General features: G+C 39.4%; 3 protein-coding genes and 2 non-coding genes across 6 annotated transcripts; all 5 read right to left on the reverse strand.

The window, feature by feature from the left end:
* Window positions 1-6,323: 6,323 nt before the first annotated feature.
* LOC133739429 (uncharacterized) lies at window positions 6,324-9,456 on the reverse strand. 2 transcript variants are annotated; one of them, XM_062167207.1, is made up of 4 exons: window positions 9,275-9,456; window positions 7,340-8,756; window positions 7,177-7,233; window positions 6,324-6,886 (listed from the first exon to the last, which is right to left on the reverse strand). In XM_062167207.1, the coding sequence occupies exons 1-2, from the start codon at window positions 9,324-9,326 to the stop codon at window positions 7,486-7,488; spliced, it is 1,323 nt and encodes a 440-aa protein (XP_062023191.1). In that variant the 5' UTR covers window positions 9,327-9,456; the 3' UTR covers window positions 6,324-6,886; window positions 7,177-7,233; window positions 7,340-7,485. The 2 variants fall into 2 exon arrangements, with proteins under 2 accessions (XP_062023191.1, XP_062023192.1); XM_062167208.1 differs by having other exon boundaries at window positions 7,177-7,267.
* Window positions 9,457-10,862: 1,406 nt separating this feature from the next.
* On the reverse strand, window positions 10,863-10,979 carry LOC133741611 (U5 spliceosomal RNA). Its single transcript, XR_009862054.1, has one exon. It is a non-coding gene; the product is annotated as a U5 spliceosomal RNA (small nuclear RNA).
* A 735-nt stretch (window positions 10,980-11,714) lies between these two features.
* Window positions 11,715-13,215, reverse strand: LOC133735511 (acetylserotonin O-methyltransferase-like). Its single transcript, XM_062162917.1, has 2 exons — window positions 12,422-13,215; window positions 11,715-12,154 (listed from the first exon to the last, which is right to left on the reverse strand). Exons 1-2 carry the CDS (start codon window positions 13,199-13,201, stop codon window positions 11,855-11,857), a joined length of 1,080 nt encoding a protein of 359 aa, XP_062018901.1. The 5' UTR covers window positions 13,202-13,215; the 3' UTR covers window positions 11,715-11,854.
* A 1,640-nt stretch (window positions 13,216-14,855) lies between these two features.
* LOC133741609 (U4 spliceosomal RNA) lies at window positions 14,856-15,007 on the reverse strand. The gene has a single exon (XR_009862052.1). It is a non-coding gene; the product is annotated as a U4 spliceosomal RNA (small nuclear RNA).
* A 557-nt stretch (window positions 15,008-15,564) lies between these two features.
* Window positions 15,565-22,832, reverse strand: LOC133736534 (transcriptional elongation regulator MINIYO). Its single transcript, XM_062164057.1, has 10 exons — window positions 22,557-22,832; window positions 21,695-22,460; window positions 21,053-21,147; window positions 20,627-20,814; window positions 20,180-20,285; window positions 19,820-20,080; window positions 19,027-19,215; window positions 16,651-18,906; window positions 16,336-16,545; window positions 15,565-15,921 (listed from the first exon to the last, which is right to left on the reverse strand). Exons 1-10 carry the CDS (start codon window positions 22,764-22,766, stop codon window positions 15,730-15,732), a joined length of 4,473 nt encoding a protein of 1,490 aa, XP_062020041.1. The 5' UTR covers window positions 22,767-22,832; the 3' UTR covers window positions 15,565-15,729.
* Between the last annotated feature and the right edge of the window lie 858 nt (window positions 22,833-23,690).

Here is a 23,690-nt window from a genome sequence, read left to right on the forward strand (position 1 = left end):
TTACATGTGAAGTTAGGTTCGGTTGCAATTTTAAACCATCCATAAGCTAAACTTACATATCTAAACTCGATATCCTTAGAAGACCAGAACTGTATATTAAACTAAACAAATATCGCAAATATAATGTCATAATAGAATGAGTAATGCTAGGTGAAATACATACGTTTTCTCTTGCTTATCACATAAAATAATGAAAAACCTAGCCCTGGAGTCTTCCATAAGTGAATAACCTGAAGGATGTGAACTTGCACAGTGTGATACATAAACTTTTAGAAGCAGAGTCAAATGTTCATCACTCTTGCAAAGCGACCTACATTCAAAACAAAATCAATGAAAGTTGATTTTCCACCTAATACAGAAAAGACTTTGGATTTTATAACAAATGGCCAAAAACTCAAGTTGATTGGGTCAATTGTTGTACCATTCTCTCCTCTATGCAGATTCAGTTTTCACATATTTATCGAGAAGGGAATCAAATGGCTGATTGCTTAGCTAACTATGGGGTGGATCATGAGGGGCATTATTGGTGGGACTCTTGCCCTCCTTGTGCATCAGCTGCCTTTGTTCACAATCTGCAAGGGTTACCGAATTTCCGTATTAGCTAATTCTGAAGTGCTTGATTGATTTCATGCAACGGTGGTTTCTGCTGCATGATTGCTCTATTCATTAGTTCGTAACTATTTTAGCTCAGTGCTCACTTTGAGTACTTTATTTCATTTTGTTTTCAGAGAGGTTTTGGTTCTTGTCCCCCTCTCTCCTCTTGTGTTTTCTTTTCCTTTTTTAATAAAATAAAATAGAGGGATGGGCGGTGGGTTCCCGGTTGCGATGGCCCCCTTTCTTTCGAGATTGTGGGTGTTTGGCTCCAATTTTGCTGCAGCTGGTCAACAGTCTCTTTTCTGCGCGGGCGTGCCAGCACCGTTCGGGTGCGGTCGTCGGGGGTGTCCCTTGACCTGACTTCTTTCAAGCAATTGTGGACGAGGAGAGCACCAACCTCGTCGTGGGATTCTTTGTGCCTCGTGGCGAGGACTTTTGCTGAGCTTTCTTCTTGTTAACACAATCGATACTCAATATTGTAGATCGAGCAGAGCGACATCACCGGGAAATGTTGAGATCTTGCTAAAGCGTGACTTTAGCTTGGCTGGGTTGCTAGGGCGTTACCCTTGCTTGGCTGGTTCTGTAACCGTTGTGGTCGCGGCACTACCGTCGGCTCCCGAGGAGACTAGGACCGAAGCACGTTGACAGAGGGTTTGGTGGCACTGAAAGTCGGCTTATGAGAAGACTAGGACTAGGAGTGAGATCACCGCTAAGAGAAAGAGAAAGAGAGGGAGAGGAGTTGCTCTTAGAGAGGTTTGCTCTAGAGAGAACTTAGATCATCTTAGAGATGTTGTTGTTGTGTTGTGAATGTGTGTTTTAGAATGAGAAGAGAAGGTGTTTATATAGGGAAGAAAAAGAAGAGTGAAATGATGAGTGGAAGAAAAATAATGAAAGTGGAATATGAAAGTGATTTGTAAAATATGGAAAAGATAGAGAAATGATGAAATGAAAGCAAGGCATGAAGGTGCAACAACATGGAAGTGATGATGATCTATTAAAGAGATTGTCTTGAAAAATATATCCAAGGAAAAGAAGAAAAGCATCTAGCTTTTTTCATGTGGGTAGGAAACATGAACATGTGAATATTGAGCTGTTTTTAGGTCAGTTTTTGCCCCTTTATTCCTTCAATTATTTCTCCAACAAGCATTCCTAATTTCACTATGACCTCTTCATAAAAAATGTTCCATTATGAGTGTAGATCACCCTGGCAAAATTTCAGAATTTTTGGTATAGTGGTTGGGCCGAAAACGCTGCTGGACCTCTTACAGGTCCAGTTTTCCAGTTTTGCTTCTGCAAAAGATTGGACTGATTGTTTGAAGGCCTTTCACTCAAAAACATCTCTGGCACTCTTCATAAGAAATGATCCTTGGGCTGTCTAGAATGGATCTGGAAAGTTTCAGCACATTTCGATTTCATTTGGTTAGTCTGCCACCCCTCCTTCCTTGTCTAGCTCGGTTTTTTCCTAGCCGAAGTAGGAAAATATGCTAAAGTTGACTTGTCATACTTCCATAGTAGGCTTTATTTAGCCTCTAAATATATATTTCGAACTTGTCGACAATATATAGCTTGAGCCACTGACATTGGCTCAATTTCTCCAAGACACGCCTTGTCAGGCCAAAATGTTCATTTTGGGTCCAAACATTGCCCCCCAGACCTCGAAGTCAAAGGTCTTCGTCTTGACTGAAGAGGTCTTGAATCAGCACTCCTCTTATAATGTCGTTGCTCCAAAGCCACTTGTATTGGCTTGACTAAAATTACTTGAACAGTAGCCTCTCTCTCTCTTAATTATACATAGTGAGCATACATATATTAATCGCCAGTCTTCCTTCGCGAACCATCCTTTGCGAGGCCATGTAATTAAAACCACTTCGCTGCCAACAATTCGCAACCCAGCTTTCGCCACAATTATTGGCAAAAATATTGATTTGACCTCCTCCACTGCTAATACCATACTAGGCATATTAAATGCCTCTTGTATATGTGCCCAGACCAATACCAATGGCCTCTTAAGTATATTAACAAGTTCCAGCCACTACTAGGCAAGAACACAATTTTTTGCATCCTCCGCGACGCACAAATTTGAAACTCTTTTTGTATTTTTTTTTTTTTTTTTTTTAAGACATTGTGAATCAAGGTTTAGACATGCGGCCCAAGTATAGTCGTCTAGACACAAATTTTCTTTCAAATCCTTTGGGCAACCTTACTGAAATAGCCAGGTGGGGGAGGGCGAACAAGAGAGGCAGAATCCATTTTGGCATGAGCTACTCCCACGTAGTGGTTTAGGCCCATTTGCACGCACTTCTGGATTCAAGAACCTGTCATGAACGTTGTCCCCTTTCTAGACACCATTTCACATAGGCTATACTTACTAAGATGAGAAAGGTCATAAGTGTGAAGACAGTTCAACAAGTGTTAATAAAAGCCGCCCTTAACCTTAAGGGACCTGAACTAGGCACCAATAAGGAGTTTAGGCCAATATTAACAAAAGAGACTTCACCTATTCCGTTATGATTCACAAATGACGAAAATAAAAATGAAAACTGAAAATTGACAGGAAATTTAAAAACAAAGAAAGAAGTTAGCAGCACTATATTTGGCTAACCTCCAGAAGGCCACGGGGGAGGCCATCTATGCTTCACTCCAAGCTCCGATGTATCAAAATTTGTAGGGTAAAAATCCCTCCTGTGAGAGCTTGTAGGAAAAGAACAAAGATACTTCTCATCGAAAACTTGGGAAAAATTTGGCTCGTAGGAGGAGTAATCTTGCCCCCCAAGTATCTTTGTTGGTTGGCGAAACATGATCTTCAATTGCACTTTTGAAGATGAAGATGTTCCAAGATCGGCTTTGTCGCCAACTAACGCCAACTTCTCTTGATCAAAGGGATGATCATGGGTCATATCTTGCCCCCCATGCATCTGATCAGTAGCCACATATTTGGCTTGATCAGTGGAGACATCAGATATTTGTTCAGAGACAATTTTCTTGTCTGAAGAACAATCTTGTTGATGACGTTCTCCATAATTAGCCTCTATGTAAGGCTGTGATTCACCAGTGAGGCCATTAGGTTGATTGCCACCTATAGGCAAATCAGCCTCATAAATGACCTCTTCTCGAGCGTTCTGCTCAATTTCTAGGTCCCAATCGCGAAACCTCTGCTTTGTTTTTGCGATCAAAATGGCCATGTCCCTGGCATGCTTTTCTTTATTCCTCTCGATGTTGGCCATGATGATGGCGAGCTGTTCATCAATGCTTGCCCCCTCTGGGATGGGAATAGGCATAAACTCATCATTAATGGCAGTATCGCCAGTGGTGGCAACATTGACCATCTATTTACTTTAGGAATTTCTTTTGGTAAAGATTTTCCCCTAGCATCTCAATGATGGCGAACAAATGCAAAAAGACTCTAGTGTAGTCCCACTGGGCGTGCCAAAATGTTTGTTTTGAAGCCCGGTGGTTGAATGTGCTTTAAGAGAAAAACTTCTGATGTGGTCCCACCGGGTGTGCCAAAATGTTTGTTTTGAAGCCCGGTGGTTGAATGTGCTTCAAGAGAAAAAAATTCTAACCTTGTCCCACTGGGCGTGCCAAAATGTTTGGCTCCAATTTTGCTGCAGCTGGTCAACAGTCTCTTTTCTGCGCGGGCGTGCCAGCACCGTTCGGGTGCGGTCGTCAGGGGTGTCCCTTGACCTGACTTCTTTCAAGCAATTGTGGACGAGGAGAGCACCAACCTCGTCGTGGGATTCTTTGTGCCTCGTGGCGAGGACTTTTGCTGAGCTTTCTTCTTGTTAACACAATCGATACTCAATATTGTAGATCGAGCAGAGCGACATCACCGGGAAATGTTGAGATCTTGCTAAAGCGTGACTTTAGCTTGGCTGAGTTGCTAGGGCGTTACCCTTGCTTGGCTGGTTCTGTAACCGTTGTGGTCGCGGCACTACCGTCGGCTCCCGAGGAGACTAGGACCGAAGCACGTTGACAGAGGGTTTGGTGGCACTGAAAGTCGGCTTATGAGAAGACTAGGACTAGGAGTGAGATCACCGCTAAGAGAAAGAGAAAGAGAGGGAGAGGAGTTGCTCTTAGAGAGGTTTGCTCTAGAGAGAACTTAGATCATCTTAGAGATGTTGTTGTTGTGTTGTGAATGTGTGTTTTAGAATGAGAAGAGAATGTGTTTATATAGGGAAGAAAAAGAAGAGTGAAATGATGAGTGGAAGAAAAATAATGAAAGTGGAATATGAAAGTGATTTGTAAAATATGGAAAAGATAGAGAAATGATGAAATGAAAGCAAGGCATGAAGGTGCAACAACATGGAAGTGATGATGATCTATTAAAGAGATTGTCTTGAAAAATATATCCAAGGAAAAGAAGAAAAGCATCTAGCTTTTTTCATGTGGGTAGGAAACATGAACATGTGAATATTGAGCTGTTTTTAGGTCAGTTTTTGCCCCTTTATTCCTTCAATTATTTCTCCAACAAGCATTCCTAATTTCACTATGACCTCTTCATAAAAAATGTTCCATTATGAGTGTATATCACCCTGGCAAAATTTCAGAATTTTTGGTATAGTGGTTGGGCCGAAAACGCTGCTGGACCTCTTACAGGTCCAGTTTTCCAGTTTTGCTTCTGCAAAAGATTGGACTGATTGTTTGAAGGCCTTCCACTCAAAAACATCTCTGGCACTCTTCATAAGAAATGATCCTTGGGCTGTCTAGAATGGATCTGGAAAGTTTCAGCACATTTCGATTTCATTTGGTTAGTCTACCACCCCTCCTTCCTTGTCTAGCTCGGTTTTTTCCTAGCCGAAGTAGGAAAATATGCTAAAGTTGACTTGTCATACTTCCATAGTAGGCTTTATTTAGCCTCTAAATATATATTTCGAACTTGTCGACAATATATAGCTTGAGCCACTGACATTGGCTCAATTTCTCCAAGACACGCATTGTCAGGCCAAAATGTTCATTTTGGGTCCAAACAGTGGGTGGGTGTCAGTCACCCCATATCGGCTGTCGCAGAGGAACTAATATCGCCTAATCCTCTATTTAATTGATAAAAAATAAAAAAATAAAAAAATAAAAAAAAACAGCAGCATACTTATCTTGAATAGATAAAGTGGTCAAATAACCAATAACAGTTATCCAGTGTTGAAGTTACTTCTGCCAACCAAACTTTACCACAGAAAGCTGAAAAGTTAAAAGTTTTCAATATTAATCATTAGTAAATTGAAAACTAATAGAAGGTGAACATTTTTATACGGGTTTTTATCAGCTACAGGGTCTGAACTTTAGTGAACCGGACAAAATGGTTCCCAAACTTATAAAGTGATCAATGAGGTACCCAGACTTTCGAAAACATATTATTGAGGTACCTTCGTCATTTTCCCGTCACAACTCTGTTACAAGAGATCACGTTTCCGTGCACGTGACTTTTTTTTAGCGGAAATAACTGGAATACCCCTTGTTATGTTGTTATTCCCTCCTTTTCCCTTCAAATTTCCCTCTAAAAATCAATAGTTGTGCTGATTTCCTTCCCAACTTTCCCTCCAAAACTTCCTCACACCCTTGATTTTCACTCCATCAGATTGCACACAAAACATCACCATCATTATCTTATTGCAATTTAATTGAGTAACTATCTACTTACGGAGTTGTAATTCATTGACAAACAAAGATATTCAAAACCTGCTATTATAGGACATCATACATGTAAAAAAAATCAAATGAGCATCACCATAACATGTTCAAAAGCACTGAATGTGCATCATCCATTCATCTAATTCAAAAGCATTGTATGTGCATCATCCTTAGATCAGATCTCTAGTTAATCTAAATCCAAACACAAAAGCTAGCACCAATTAATATTATGTACTTAAATACTAGAACAATTAAGATGAAGCTGACAACAAAACTCAAAAGTTAAGCGCAAATAATGTCTGCTTAAAAGTCAGCTGGTTGCATAGCACATATTTTAACATCTTCAAAAGCCTGCCCATTCAGAGGATGTCTGGCTCTGTTGAGTAATCTGTGAAGTCTGGCACTGCTCCATAACTTGTGAATTTGGCTGTTGAGTGGCTTGTGTACTTGGTTTCTTCCTTCTTTGTGAACTTGGTTGCTTCCTACCTTCTGAACTTGCTGGCCTTCTAGCTTTTGAACTTGGTTGCCTTCTAGCTTTTGAATTTGGTTGCACAGCATGTGACGATGATGCTTCCTCAGCTGCTTTTCTTTTTTTGTATGTCATTTTTGATGTGATGACCTGAGGAATGGCATTCTTAGACCTCTTTGGAGCAGCTGCTCTCTTGGCCTGCAACATTATAACAAAATACACTAAATCTCTTCATGTCAACTATATAAATAAAGGTTTCAGAAACTTAATCTAAGTTTGCTGGACACTTTAGTTCTGTGGGTGTTCTATTTAAGTATTAATAATTAGAAGCTCTAATATTCAATATATCACCATTATCACATAACTGATCAAAGTATAACAATTGCTTAAATTACCACAGCAGATTCATATAAGAGAATATAACTTTTGAATACCACAATATAAAGAATATAAAGAACACATAATCAACTAAGTGCATATATTAAAACCTGTTGATCATTATTCTGCCTCTTTCTTGCTTGGCCATCCCTTGAGCTACCTTCACCCTACATAAACTTTGAGGCTCAGATACCTTCTTACCTAAGAATTGTTAAAGATTGTAAAGATGGTCAGATTTTGCATTTAAAAAAAAAAAATTAACTAAACACTTACAGATTTAGACATTTTTGTTGGACAACCCTTCTGGTTACATATTGTGCATGTCATCTTCGTCCCATATTGGCTTTTAGGCATTCTAATGGTGCCATCAGATTCAGGCGCAGGAGGTGCCAATTTCTCACCAGGCTCTTTGTTCCTCTTCATCTTAGGTCGACCTGCTTGCCTCCTATAAAGTGGAGGAGCAATTGGATAATCAACTTGCTCCCAGTCATCATCACCAGCAATGGGAAAAATGATTGGATTGTAGGAATCCAAATACTTTTATGGGTGAAGGAATTCGTCAACATATAATGCAGGATTCTCTTTCTTCTTAAAAATTGCACATATAGCATGAACACATGGGATTCTCTTTCATCATCAGAACACAAACCATTGTAGCCCATCTCATCATACTCCTCCACTCTTTCTGGGTTTGCAACATTCTCTTCAAAATCAACATCATCATCTTTTTGGTCTTGCTCATAATCACTATCGATAAAAAAATCTGAACCCCCACTACCATAATCAGAATCTACCTTGTCATACTTCTTTTTTCCTTCGTTTCTTGTTTTATACTTTGAACCCTTAACTTGTCTACCTTTCTTCTTAAATCCACTAGCCTCCAATGGTGCTTCAATGATTGCAGCTTTGCCTTTTTCTTGTCTGGTTGCACTCTTTTTGAATGTAGGCCTTCTCACAGCAACATTAAATGTATTTAAGTTACCTTCATGCCCTTCTTCATCTTCATTTCCAACTTTGACTGCATTCTCCACCACACTACCTTCATTTACTACTTCAGACAAATCTCTACCCACCTCACTATCATTCTTTACTACATTCAACCCTTCACCAAGCACACCCTCATTTACACCATTGTCATTAATTATCAAATCATCCCTCCTGCCATTTACACTACTTCTTACACCAACCCCTACAACCTTTTCCATGTATAACCTATTTATTTGGCTAGCCACCAAATTAGCAGACACATCAATATTTATTTTCTCTGCTGGCAGCACATTATTCAAAGGATTATGCCAATTAGAAGGCCTTGGCACTACATCATCCAACTCAGCCTCCTTTTTCTTCCTTCTGCCACCGCCAGTGATATACAAGCTGATTTGTCTTTTCTTATTTGATATTTGCTTTGTCATCTCTGCAGCATCGGCATCATTCTTCACAGGAATCCATCCCTCACAGCTTAATGTCCCCGGCAGCTTGTAGCAATAGGATATTGGTTTCTCTCTGTATCCTAATTCCCATGCAATGTTGTCGAGCTCTACCCATGTAAGCTTCTCAGGATCCAATCCATCATAATACAAGACTCCACCCAACTTATTGAACTTAGCTATTTTATACTTCTTTGTCCCATCGGGCATCTTGTCGAAATAACCTCCATGGTGTATCTCCATGGTGAAGTACTCATTTGAAACTGCATATTTCACACAAGTCTAAACAAGTTAAGTCTTTAATTTGCTTGTCATCCCCACACGTTTCAGAGGCATTCACACATACTAAGAAAACTGATTTCACAGTTCACACCCACCAATACAAACTAACCAATATGGTTTGAAGTATATGACTATTTGAAGAATATAAACACTAAGGCACATGTCTGCAATCTTTTGATTAAACAATCTAGTCTTTGCTTTGAAAATAGTACAACTGAAGCATAATCTCCCCATATTCAAATACTTTAATCTACATGCCTTTTATTTATAATGAGACAACATCCACACAAAAAAGACTATAACACCAGAAAACGTATGAGAGTGCTCCAGTCAAACAACTACACTCCAAGGACAAACCCATTTAATAAACCCTAGGTCCACAATTAAAAAACCCAGTTTTTGACAACCCCAACATAAATAATAGTAAAATCAATCATAATACAGCAAATAGAAGACGACCCATGGTGATAAAGGGTTAAAAATCGAGCTTCAAACTTACTTTGAGGTGGTCGTAGTCCAGACACCCTAAAGAACCTCCAGCAATCCCCCATCAGTCAATATAGAGAGATTATTCGCGAATCTTGTCAAAAGAGGCTTTTTCAAAAGATTTCGAAAGCTTTTTCAGAAAACTCTGTTTGAATTCCTTTTTGAGAAACCCTTTTCTTAAAACTCTGAATTTGATTTTTGTATTGGGTTCAGAGGAAATGACGAAGACTTGATACCTCTAGGTTTAGTCAGACAAGTAAAAGACGAAAATGCCCCTCAATATTTTATCACGTGCATGACACGTGGTCTCTTGCAACAGAGCCGTGACGATAAAATAACGAAGGTACCTCGATAATGTGTTTTCAAAAGTCTGGGTACCTCATTGATCACTTTATAAGTTTGGGTACCATTTTGTCCGGTACAATAAAGTTCAGACCCTATAGCTGATAAAAACCCTTTTTATACATATACTTTTAAAAGAAATACAGAAAGTAGTCTGTTGAGTTTTCATTTCTATTCCTAAGTTGAACAGCCCCAAGTGCAAAGATTGTTTTAATCCAAGTCTTTGCTCTCTCTGTGGATTGTATCTAACCACTAATTTCATTAATTATCTTTCTGCAGGAAACAAACATAGCCAACCAACTTCGAACCTTGATTTGACACTCCAATTTCATGTGAGGGCTACACAAGGACCGAAAATCAGTGAACTTGTATATCTGGTTGCATTAATACATGAGTACTCCCTTGAAGGTCCAATTAATTTTTAGAATTGGACGACGGTTAGTGTCTGTTCTGCATGACTCTGGAACTTTATAGCTAAGGAGCGGATTTCAGGGTACCTCCATAGCAGAGCTGGTCACTGGCTACAGGTTTCTTTCCTACCGAACCGGAGGAGGCCGAGAATGTTATGTCAAAAGGACCAATGACGATGAAAAAGGAGGAGTAGGAGCGTTATGCTCAAAATAGAATGAGAATGATTACGAGATAGAATGGATCTCTGTTATGAACAACAATGACTAGCCATATGTTAATATCTGTAATCAAGAACAATATATCTCATCTCTTCACATATTCAGAACAAAAATATACTAAACATAATGCAACAAGAGCAAGGGAAAATCAACTTTGTCGTAAGCAGCCCCACTATAGTAACTTGAACTGGACTTGGTAGGGTGAGCCAAGCCTTGCGGTAGTGAAAGGCAAGGATCACATGCGTAAGCCCCAATAGCAGGCTACTGTGGTAACCACTCTCCTATCTTCAAACATATGCTCATGTTTATCTGGTGTGAAGGACTATGTGTATAGGCTTCTTGGTTTCATTTAACATAACATAGGTGATTGTTGGTGTCACCTGTTACTAAATTCTTGTTGAACTTTGTACATTTATTCCAATCCAGTATTGCTTATGCAACAGAACTTAGCACGTCATAATACTTAGACTGCTGATTGTCTTCGCCGACTTCGCCGATATGTGATCTGATGTGGTTTTAACATCAGGCATTATACTTTTAAACAACAAACGAACCTAACTCTAATTCGCAAGCGAGTATAGATTTACTTCAACTCGGTAACACACAAGCATTGATAACTACAATCTGAGGGGCACCCACAGAGGTGCACCCTTCCAAAAATAGGCGTATGCCATTTAAAGCGCCGCGCACACGGTATTCTTTAGTAAAAGGCGAAAGAATAGTTCGCTCTGTGCTCAACGCATGGCTCCGTGAGCATTACAAAAGTTATGCTGCTTCAATTTATACCTCTCTCGTACTTGACAGTTTCTCTTCTCCAGGCGATGTGGGATACGTAGACCCGAAACTTATTACTGCTCCTTTCAGTTCTTCACAGACTACAATTACCAATTTCAGGGAAGTAAGTAATGGTCTTAATTATTGATGTAGTAATTACACATCAACTACATATAATGTACTTGTTTGTAAGTTTAGTTGTATATATACACACATGCTTGTAGAAATTGAATATTGTGATCCAAGATCAACTGATGTGATTGATGCAAGCCTGCAACTTTACTTGATCGACGTAATTCCATGAGCTTGTTGATAGCACCACGAGGCTACGTTTCCCTGAGTGGTTTTCTTGATTGCATTCTGGATATAATCTCTACATTACACAGATAGTGATAGCTGAACCACGAGAACCCTTTGAAAGTTTGTCAGTGGTGGCCATGACTCAATCAAGGCCTTTTTTCTTTTGGTCTGAGGCTCAATCAAGGCCTAAGTTTACCGTCTTTGACAACGAAGCACACTACCAGAAAAATAGGGCATGTTTAATCAGGGCCGTACACCCTCCTGCCTGCTTCATTTTGTAACTGCAAGATTAGCCAACTAGCTAGCTACTTTTCTAGTCCAAGATATGTTGGACTCATAGTTTTAGTTCAAGGCTCAACTTACGAATCTCACAATATATACATCCCTCACTTAACAATTCACTTCCCATCAGAATTAGGATTGAAAGAGATCAGCACAAACTGTATTATTGTCCACACAAAAACTACAAAGAGATACCAGCAAGTATAACTTGAACAATACAATAATACACGAAATTCAGGACTTCAAATCCCACAAGTTTTCGAACATTATGGAAAAGCCTGGATAACAGATTGGACAGCATTAATAGGTGTGACCGTGTGTCGGCTAAAGCCAGCTTCCCCAAGAACATATTCCCATTCCTTCAAGGTCCTCTCTTTGCCAGTGCTAGTATGAGCCATCATCACCATGTCTAGCATCAATCTCACATCGGTTAGCTCGTCTTTGATCTCATCTTCTTCAATAACAGCTTCCAGAATTATCACCTTCCCTTTGTCCTCAGGAATTGCGTCCTTACATTTCTTCAGTATACGGATGCACTCCTCATCTCCCCAGTCATGAAGAACCGACTAAATACACATAAGAATAATCAAAATTTATACAAATAATTAATGCTAGATGCCAATGATATTTTCTAAACCGCATTACCAGATCACACAGATGATGTAGCATGTTATTACCAGCGTAAGTATCTTTAATTTAAAGAATCACAGAAACGGTAAGTTAATGATGGATAAAAAAATAAAAAATAAAAAATGAAAAAAAGAAGTCACAAACATATATAAGAAAAGGTAGCTTGACTACTAAGCAAGATTGAGGACAGTATATTTACTGACTTTGATAATTGCAGCATCGGCCTTTGGAATACAATCAAACATGTCTCCTCCAACACTCTCCACTCGATCACTCTCCTCAGCAACAGATACAACATGAGGAAGATCAAAATTGATCCCTCGAGTAATCCAAGGACAGGCCTTAACCAACAAGCCTAAAGTAGTTCCATTACCACCACCCACATCCACTATGGTCTCAATCCCATTGAAAACCTCTAAAGAACTCTCAATCAGTGCAGGCAGTGCCAAGCTTGCATCACAAGCCATTGCTTCATTGATAAGCTCGCTGTGACCAGGATTAGCCGCTGCAAAGCTCCATATATCCTCACCATGTACTGCCTCAAATGCGGGAGTATTGGTGCCATTGCCTAGAATACGGGCACTAAGGCCATGCCATGGTGCTAGCATTACTGGACTACTCTCCAGCAAAATCAATGCAGCCATGCTATTTTGACTGGATTTTAGTAGGCAGCGGGACAAAGGTGTTTGTGCATAACTTTTGGGGCCGGATGGGATTTTGGGTTGGACTTCTTTGAATATTTTCTGGTGAACTAGGAACCTCATGATGCGGTAAAGGGAAGAAGGATCGCACTTAAGAGTTGCCGATAGCTCTAAGAGTGTCATGGGGCTTCCATGGCTTTCAATAGCATCAGCTATTCCAAGCTGAATGGCACATTTTACCACTGCAATTTTTGAAAACCCAAGCACATAATTCCACGCTTCCACTTTGGCACGTTCCTCTCCTTTCTCTTCCAAAGTTGGCTCTCTTTGTGTATCTTCCATCTTTTTCTTGGCAAGTCCCATGCTCCTAGCATGTGATATATACAATTGGAGTGAACATTTTGGGTAATCCATCATTTTCAATGGGATTTAATTTTTCCAACTGCTCATTTCTTTAGGAATTGTTTCTAATAATGGATGCGTCCCACTGGTCATTTTGTAATCTTATCTTTTTTTTGGCAATTGTCCTCATTACAGTCTTGGCGCAATATGTTGGAAGGATGCTACTTCTTTGCTAAAAGTATCTTACGACAGAAGATGCACTTTCCACATGTTATTTTTATAAGATATGGAAATGATTAACGAAAGATAATATTTTACATCTAAATGAGCGTCAAAAAATTGTTAGAGTAAGTTCACTCATTTGATCATTTTACCCTTGCAATTTTCAAAAACCCAAGCACATATTTCAACACTTCCACTTTGGCACGTTCCTCCTCTCTCTTCCAAGTTAGCTCTCTTTGTGTATCTTCCATCTTTTTTATTGTGTGTTTGTGTGTGCTTGTTCTATGCTCTTAGCAAGTTATATACACAATTTTTGTATACAGTCTGAGTAATCCATCATTTTCATAGAGATTTTACAAGATCGAATTACTAATTGTTTAAGAAATATTTCCAATTAAAGGTATCTGATACATTCTGACTAAACTGATGCATTTTTATAGCACAAAAACAACTCCAAAATTTGAGCAAATTTTTATCACGCGTAGGAAAGGCCCCCTTATTTTAATTAGGCACAGCAGACAAACCCCATCGCATCTTGGATATATAATTTTTATCACGCGTAGCAAAGGCCCCCTTATTTTAATTAGGCACAGCAGACAAACCCCATCGCATCTTGGATATATAGAAGATCTGAAATAACACAAGCATGCAACGAGCTTGGAACTTCATCAGCTGCATCGCTGCCCCAAGTGCAAAGTTGAGCTCATTTAAGCTTTGATTCAAGGCCAAAGAATAAGAATTTGTGCCGCAATTATTTGTTTCATCTTTGCTTGAAGCAGCCGTATTTATTTTGAACTCTCAGAATTTTCAAATGCTTGGCATTCCATACATATGTTCTTCTTTTTTGTGGTTAAGGCAACGATTAAAACAACTTAGGATATGATATACAACCATTCAAGGATTATTTCAGTAATGTTGGTAACTACAATACAAGCGATCAGTATCACGTGGGAAATATGAACAATAAATCAGCTAACAGTACTTCGCAGAATGGCCGACAATTAATAATAATAATAATAATACAATACTGTTTATCACTACCCTACAAATATAGTATGAGAAGAAGTAATTACATGTTTGTCTAAATGTCCTATAAACTATATTTACCAATATTTGAATCGGATTAGATAAGGTGCAAATCATGGTGTAAAAATGTTTATATAATACGACCTAGATTCGAACCAGATTTGGTAGGGTATGGCTGGTGCAAATCATGGTGTAAAAATGTTTATTAATAATACGACCTAGATTCGAACCAGATTTCGTAGGGTATGCGGTATGCCTGCAGAGCTGACCGTAAAAGCCTGTGAGAGGTTTTGATCCGTATAACACAAAATTTTAACTCGCAGAACTACAGATATTCTTTAATCAAAACGATTTAGCAAACCTAGTTCGATTTTTTTAACTAGAAACATTTAACTAAGATTTGTAGGGCTTTAACCCGGAGGGAGCCCTTCCAGAAATTCTCGAGGGCACTGGGCTGAACCCAGGCCCAGGAGGGGGTTTGGAAATAGTTTTCAACCAGCAATAGACGCGCCTCGGTTAGAACCTCATTAGCTGCGTCATTGCCCCAAGCGCAAAGATGGTGTATTCAGCTGTGTGATTCCTCTTTTATATGCGCTGGAGAACTCAGCCTTTGCCTCTCTCCTGATGTGGGATCACCAATTGTATGCCTGAAACTATCTAAGCCATTCAATTCCAAATTTCCAATAGATGGCCCTCATACTACTGAGCTGAGCTGAGGTGAAGCCAAATTTCCAAATTTCCAAATTTTCGTTCCTCTTTCTATATGTTCAGTGATATTGATAGTTTTAAATGGACAGCAGTTGTCATATACCCTTGAATTAACATCACATTGGATCCTTATCAAGAACTAGCATATACCAATTTGGGAGGACAAACACTCTTCTTTTTTGTTCAAAGAAAGCTTAAAATATATCAACGAAAGGTCTTAGTGAATACAAGAGTCAAATTCCAGCACTAATACAACTACTACATAAACCATGCACTCTTCTTGATTGGACATCAGTTGTTGTCTTGTTGATGCATATAATTGAGGGACAGTTGGCTCAAAGGTTTATGATACTATATAACTTGGATGGCTCAAAAGCTTTGCCAAAAAGCAGGGAACATTAGCAACAGGACAAAAGATTTAGTAATAGCATTCTGCTGAACTTTCATTATGTACAGAAGTTACAAAAGTTAGTTCAGTCGTTCACAAGTTAGAAAAATTGTTCATCTATGCAAAACGTCACTAAACAAGTCTCTCTCTGTCACTCTCTCTCCGTGTACGTGCGGGCACATGCTCATAACTGACTGATCTTTAAGGAAGACTTTAGCCGCTCGACAGCATTTAAAAGTGAAGAACTTCCTTCACAAGCTTCAATTAATAACACGAGCCTCTTCGCAATGGCAGTCCCTGCTGGTGCTCCATCCTCTTGCTTGATTGTTTGTGATGCAGATGGCTTGCTATATTGAATAAGATTCAACATCATAGCCTGCAATAACGTATACCATTCTCATTAGATACTCCCAAAGTACTGCTTTATGAGAGAAGTGAAAAATGGAGAAAAGGTAGCTGAAATAGGGGCATTGGTATAATATAAACAGTTGTGAACTTCAATTTCATATCATAGTGTATTTATCCAACTATAAGGTGAGGTAGCATGGAAGGTAGCCATGATTGTCTGCTTAGAACCAATTTGTCACACAAAGAGGTTTATGAAAGGTCATTCTAATATGTAATACAACTACTTGGTACCCTTTCTGAAAGAAATAAAAATAAAAAATAAAAAAATGGGTCTGCTACTCTGCCGTACACCATGGTTTTCCTTCTCTTTTAAGGCATTATCCTTAACTTGCTTAACATGAAACACAAGAAGAGTTTAACAACCTTGAAAGGATTTACATACCTCATGGTGTTGCTTTGAGGAGAAATCTTGCAAAAGAGACCTTGAGAGCTTATTCCGAAGCAATAATTTATCACCTGTGTACGACTCAAATATGAAAGCTGAAAGGTGATGGAGAACAAGCGTATATGCAAGTGATCCTCGACTTGCAGCCCTGTCCAGGGCACCAGAAGTCCATGATTTCACGTAAGCCAACAAATTATCAGAATTATCCTGCACAGACACCAGATTAGATATATAAATTCATCACCATTGCAATAAAAGGACCATTTATATTGAACAGAAAAACAAACAAAATCAATAACTAGTCAGCAGTACCTCAACAGGTTCAAGGTACCCCTCTGCATCAGTAAAGCAATTCTCTAAAGGTGGCAGAAGTTCAAGAACACGAGAATTAGTTAGTGTATTCCAGGCAGCAAGTCGCACAGGAGCTTCAACACAACGATGAAGATAAACTGCAACTTGCCGGCCATAAATCAGATCACCATAAGATACAGCAGAAAACTGCTCCACAAGAGTTTCAATAAATGTTGAGTATGTCCCATGAATCTCTGATTCAAATGCCAGAATTTCCAAGTTATTTTTATTTCTCGGTTCTGACGATAAGGTACGCGACCTTGCCTGATGAAGAAGATTCCCATAGAGATCTTGCAAAGCTTCATAACTAACCCGGCTCTTCTCCTCCTCAAGCACGCCCATCCCAACAAGTAAGAGTACAGAGAGAGAATGCAATTTCCAAACTAACGGTACACTCTTAACGGGGGAGTGGATGCCAGTAGGTAGGAAACTAGCCAGTGCTTCAATACCCAAAAGGAAGAAAAGTCCAGCTCTAGCAACTACAAGAAAATCACCTGGATCTTGCATGAGATCCTGTAACTTGGAAGATTTTTTAAGACCAGCGGTCTTGCCATCACAAAGAGTTGAGACTGGACTGAGAAACCAGCAAACAGGTAGCGGTAGTCTCTGGTGAGCCCACTCTGCTACCAAATCTTGACTGGTTATACCTGATGTGTCAATGTCCTCATATATGGTGTTGAGGGAACTCTTACCTTTCTTAAGTGATTTACTGTATGATATATTCTTGCTGTCACTATCTTCGAGCTTTTTCTTTACAGATAACCATCTATTACTGAAATGAGAAGCTAATGTTCTACTCAAGAGCAGGTAATCCTCTTCTTTATCATCCCAATTGAACAGCTTAGCTCCCCTACTTGAGAGAAAACGACGAATACAGATATCCAGATACTTCAAAACAGAGACGTCGAGCAAACTATTTATTGCCTTTTTCACAAAAGTACCATCTGTTGGCCCAGCAGTTACACAGACTCCTAGAGATGAATTGATTGCCAGTATAATGAACATCATATCTTCTTCTGTGTGGATATCAAAATCAGGGACAATTTTCAACGTTTCAATCAGGTCAGTGAGAAACCTCGCATCTGCCTGGGCCAACAAAACAGTACCAGACCAATATCCTCCACCAGAAGCACCCCAGCCAACTCCCAACCCAGGAGCAGGACCTCCCCTACCAAATTTTTCTATGGATTGCACAAGGTGCCACTCTGAAGCAACTAACTTCACAAACATATTTTTCGCACTTCTCAATTCAACCAATGACCCCTTAAGTATACCGTCCTTGAGTATTTTCTCTTCTCTTGATGAAGTATTATTTTGGGGAAGCGTTTGTACGCCTGCCCTGGCTAAAGTTATCAACTTATCAATGTTAATGATAATCCCCAGTAACCCATGTAAGCAACATACAGTAGCCAACGATGTTTCATAATCACCTTGCTGTCTCAAATTACACAATTTCTCAATGAAGGAGCAACCTGCATTAGAATCTATTCCAACAAACCCATTCTTAATAATTTCAAGGCCAACTTTAGGAACAAACTCTGGAAGCCATGGCACAAGAGTACTACTTTCATGCAAGTGGACAGTATCATCTGGGATCACTCTCTCAAGCACTCTGGAAAGCATATGCAAGACAGCTGAATAGACCCACAACAAGGAAGTCACTGATAAATCTTGGGAAACAAGATGACCAGAAATTTGTTCTTCCCTGTCAAACAATTTACATACACTGGGATCATTCTTCCATACTATCCACTTCAGAGCTATTTCAACCATTGGACCAACATGGCTCCAAGACCAGAAATCAGCGTCATCACCAGAATCCTCTGAGATTTGATTCCTGTGATGCTTCTGTGCGAACAAATTTGGAAGTCTTCTAGCCAAAGCCTCCAATACAAGGTAGGCCTCTTTAGAGATGGAAGCAAACTCGCAAAGAACACCGTTCTCTATAAGTTTTTCAAGCATAGGTGGATTCAGCCACAGGCATAAGTACGGAAAAATTTCTGAGAAGTATGACACACAATATCCATGCTGAATGCAGACCTTCCAAAACCGCAGTTGTTCAACTATCAGAGCTGATGAAAGTCTACACTTTTCCTTTCCAGATTTTACCCAGTTGTCAAGGAAGGATGCAGGTTGATACAAATGCCACGTCAGAGTTTGGAAGCTCCCATTCTTTATAAAATCAAAACACCTCTTCCGATCAGATTGTGCCAACACCTGTTGGATATACAAAAACAAAGATAACAGTATTAGATTCATCTGTAAGCAGATGCAGGAATAATTCTCGTCTAGTTTAATACAAATAAATAGTGAGATTAATTAACAGAGACCAGTTACCTTTAGAAGTCTAACAGACTTAATTTTAGAAGGCTGAATTTCTATATTGTCTTTTGCAATGAATCTGCTGACCACTGTTTTGAGAAGCCTTTCGCAAATCATAATTGCATTCGCACATTTTGGGGAATGCCTTGCTATAGCAATAAGTATAGAAAGAATGTATTCTTCCAAAGCTGCTGTAGGATCTGACTGAAACCACACAAAACAATACGACTTCAGGAAACTGCAAACTGTCGTTTTTCAAGTTCATAAAAAGTCCCTTGATCAATTTAATCAGATCAGAAAGTCCTCATCTAAATTTTCTCTAGGATGTTACCATATCATATAACACCATTACTTGGTGATTCAGTGTTTTGACATTATCAATACACAAACCCACATTTACTAACCAGATAGAAGAATGAGGAAAGGGTAAAAGAAAATGGTTCCTCTACTTAGGCATATAGCTCAGAAATGATAAACTCATGCAGGTGTATTTACAGATATACAACATAGAAAATGCATGGACAGGTGAACAGATATACACACACACATAAGACACACAGGAAACCCTGTCAAAGTAGGCAAAATTATGTTTAACACCAAGGATTGTGATTATGAAGTAATACTTTAAACTTAAATACATAAAATAACCTCTGTATATCAACTAATGAAAGAGGTTACACATGGTGATATAGTACCAATACAGCAATACTGCTATCAATATGGAATATAACGTCGAAGTCCCCTAAAGAGGAAGGAGTTAAGCATCTGAATTTAGACTAGTGTGTAATTCTCTTTCATAAAGACTAACCTCCAAAAGATAGCAAAGCGCTGGAAGGATTCCCATCCGCACCAAACCTGCGGCAAAATCTTGTCCAGCAACAACAATGTCGTCCTGAATTGTACGCTTCCCTTCAATCTCATCATCAATGATATCCTCATCAAGAGCAAGAACATTAGAAGGTTTAGCATTGTACTTCCAGAACCCACCATGAAGGAAACCAACATCAATCTCCGGTTTGCTTCGAAATACAGGGGCAGTAAAAGTATCCTTATGAATAGGTGCTAATTTCTGGAAGGAAGATATGTTAAGCTTTATGTAACTGAAATAAGAACAAAGAAAGATGTATAGAACCAAAATTGTGGGAAGAATACAAAAGAAAGACTTTACCTCCGAGACATCGAAGAAGTTCTCATTCACATCACAGCTCAATACGTAGTAAATAACTTTGGCACACTTTCGAACCACGGATTTATGGTTATCATCGAGGCACATCCTACAATAAATCATAGGTTAAAATGCAACATTATGAGTTCATGACATCAAAAACATCAGATTCAAATGGATATGAAATCTCAGTATATTAAAAATGATGAATTGTAACAAAAATGGTGCCTTTTAAGTCATGTTTGAAACCAGTATTGCAATTTACAAGTGGTGAACTGCAAGAAAAATTATGCTTTTAATTTCTTTTCCGAAACCATCACACAACATGCAATAACAGAGGGTAAAAAAAGAAAAACTTGTTTACACAACAGTAGATTTAGAAGTTCAAGACAGATAATCAGGCATACTTCTAACTAAGATATAGTATATAAACATCCAAATGTAACTCACCTGAGAGCTAAAACAAGTTCAGGTTCTGGGCCGAGTGCATAAGCCCAGATAGCCTCCCAGTCGACAGATCTGTCAACTTTATTAGCATCTTGTCTGGTAATTTGAACATGGTTTTGATGAATATTTTGTAATGCCTTATTGAGCACGTTTGAAAGAAGAACCAATGCTAGGTCCCGTTGTCCTGCAATCTAAAGCAACCAAAAATAGCAAATGGTAAAAGAACTAGTTGAAATCAGAAAGCAAAACCAACACCTATAGATCTCATATGTAGAATGGTAGAGATCCATGAACATCCTACATCAAAAGACTTAGGAATATTTGAGAAAGACATCACCCAATCAGTTGGCTAGAATTACAGCAATTAAGAAGCATGATTAAACTTGAGGCCTAACAGGAAAATAAAGGTGATAGAAATAATAAACTGACCAAACTCCTAGTGAGTGACACTGCTTCTTTAATTGTATAACCAGCAGCACCAGGATCTCCCTCAGTACGCAGGTAGTCACGCCCCGCAAGATTAACTGTAACATTGGATGGAATAAAGAATTAGTTCATATGCTATCTTCAAGAAATATCTTTTAGTGCAATTGCCCTGTCTAGAGAGAAACATTACTGCTGCTATAAAGTTCATAGGCATAGAATATTTTAACTGCATAATTAAGTCCTACACTATAAGTCTAGAAAACATAAATCTTATACAAATAACCTCCTACCAGACAGTTCAGACACTTATTATTAGGAAATCTTAGTCGAGTGATCTATAATAGTATGAGAATCAAAGTAAAAAGTTTCAGCCTTGGACCACTAAAAGGAATCAGTGGTAGAATCAGTTGATGACCTGCCCTATTAATTCAAAAGTGATACGCTGGCACCAAAAATTACACTATAATCCAACACAAGAAACAAACTCAGCATGTAGATGAACTCTTACAAACAGGAGCCAACAGTGTACACAGTTGGAAGAGTAAAATGCTTTATTTGGATAAGAAAGAAAAGCCAGATGATACAGTTGGAACCACTAAGTGAAAAACAATCGGAGTAACAAAAATAATTAAAATAGATTACTACCTTGAGGCATCTGCTGCAAAGAATTTCCAACAACAGTCCCATCTGAGGAAAACCTTAATCCCCTAACGGCCTCGACTCTCTCACTCCAAGCATTCCACAGCTTGCCCTTGGCTTGGCCTGAAATCGGCACTAAACCATCACTCCGTGTATGGTTTGAGGTATTCGCTGCGGTTACATGAGGCATAGCAGTGTGAGAACTAGGGGAAGGTTTTCGGTCCTTGTTATCTGAGCTGGAGGTTCTTTCCTTCTTCAGTTTCTCTTCACCCCTCCTTTTGAGTACTTGGAGTAATGCCGGGTCCAATCTCCCCATTATCTCATCCTGCGCCTGTGCAATCTCCTCGGTTGACATTCCTTGCAACCGAGCACGGTTCTCCGCATCAATCTCACTCTCAAGCGAAACGGGCACTTGTTCTTCTCGAATATCAACAGCAGGCGACTTTGGGATCACATCAATTTCCATGTCATTGCTGTCCAACACTGATTCCTGCTCATTCTTCAAGTTAGCCAACACAGGCTTTGTCCGGTGACGCAGTTGATTCGAGCTATTCTTCCTAACACTAGTTCTCATGGTTTCCCTAACTGTACTTGTCCTATTCTCATCAACCTCCATCTCTACCCTCTTGCTAAAGTTCATGTCTTTTTTACTCTTCCTCACTATTGGCTTTGCATGAGGTTTTACAACATCAAAGTCCATAACAGCTTCATCATCCTCACTATCATCCTCACCCTCCTCACCACCCATTTTACTATTCACCGGACTCCAATGCTGTAAACAAAAACCAATTACCAGTCACCACTATTTCTTCAATTTTCACTAAATTTTTTACAGTGATGATGAAATTAAGTACTAATCAGAGCTTACCGGGCCCTCGGAGCGGTGGCGAGCAACAGGGAAGTGAAGAACGCTGGGCCGGGGCGGAGCAACGGGCCCCAAAACCGGCTTATCGGAAAAGCCTTTCTCCACGATACCGCCGACCATGCACGAAGCGTCTGCATCGTTTAATTGAAGCGCCGTGTTGCCGAATATCTTCTTCTTGTTGTTCTTGCCCGTAGTGCTCTGCTTCTTCTCCATGGAGCCTGAGTTTCACTGTGAAAGTAGGGCAAGGAATTTGGGCGGGCTGGTTTATATTAGGGAAGAGGATACTCTCCTGAGCTACCTAAACTTTAAAGGATATGGTCACACGTGGATATTATTAGATCCAATGCAACCTTAGAGCATCTGCAATAGAGTTTTCTTTTAGCTTGTGTCAAATTCAAATTTGACATATGTGACATGGCAACCTTCAGTTTTGCCTAATCTTACTCCAACTTATATGTCAAAATTGTATGTTATTTTAATATATTTTATTCTTTCTTTTTTTTCTCAGTATAATTAATTTTTATAAAAAAAAAAACAGATCTCGTCCGCATCTCTTTGTCTGCTTCTTATGTTTCTTTTCAGTATCTTCTTTCTTTTCTCTCTCTCTGTAATCAAGTCCCACCCACCACCACCATCAGACCATCCCCATAGCCACCCCACCATTGTCACACCTCCATCAAAGGCAGATGCCATTTGTCACAACCACCCTCCCCCAGCCCAGATTCCGCAAAAACAGAAGCAAGGCACTCATTGCTGCCATACCTCATCCAACCATCACCATCGTCAGCCCTTGATGAAGCGCCACAAGCCTGCTTGACAGACTCGGGGACAGACCGATCAAGCAAACCCAGATCCGGTATGAAACCAAATCGATCAGGCCTAAAAGCAATATGATCCGCCAATCCAGCCATCCAAACACACCCCACCCCTTGCCAGTCACTGGGAATACTCATTCCTTGACCAACGCCCAAATTATTGATCAATCAAAGCCCAGATCAATCAAAATCTGCTTGATTCTCAAAGCCCAGAAGGATTTTTTCTTATTAACGTCGTACCTCTGTCCATTTTCTGTCACAAAACCGTTAAAACGAAGCATGTTCATCTTGATCAATCAATTAATTTTGATTGATATATATT

The sequence above is a fragment of the Rosa rugosa genome, chromosome 3 (assembly GCF_958449725.1).
Source record: "Rosa rugosa chromosome 3, drRosRugo1.1, whole genome shotgun sequence".
Classification (NCBI taxonomy): Eukaryota; Viridiplantae; Streptophyta; class Magnoliopsida; order Rosales; family Rosaceae; genus Rosa; species Rosa rugosa.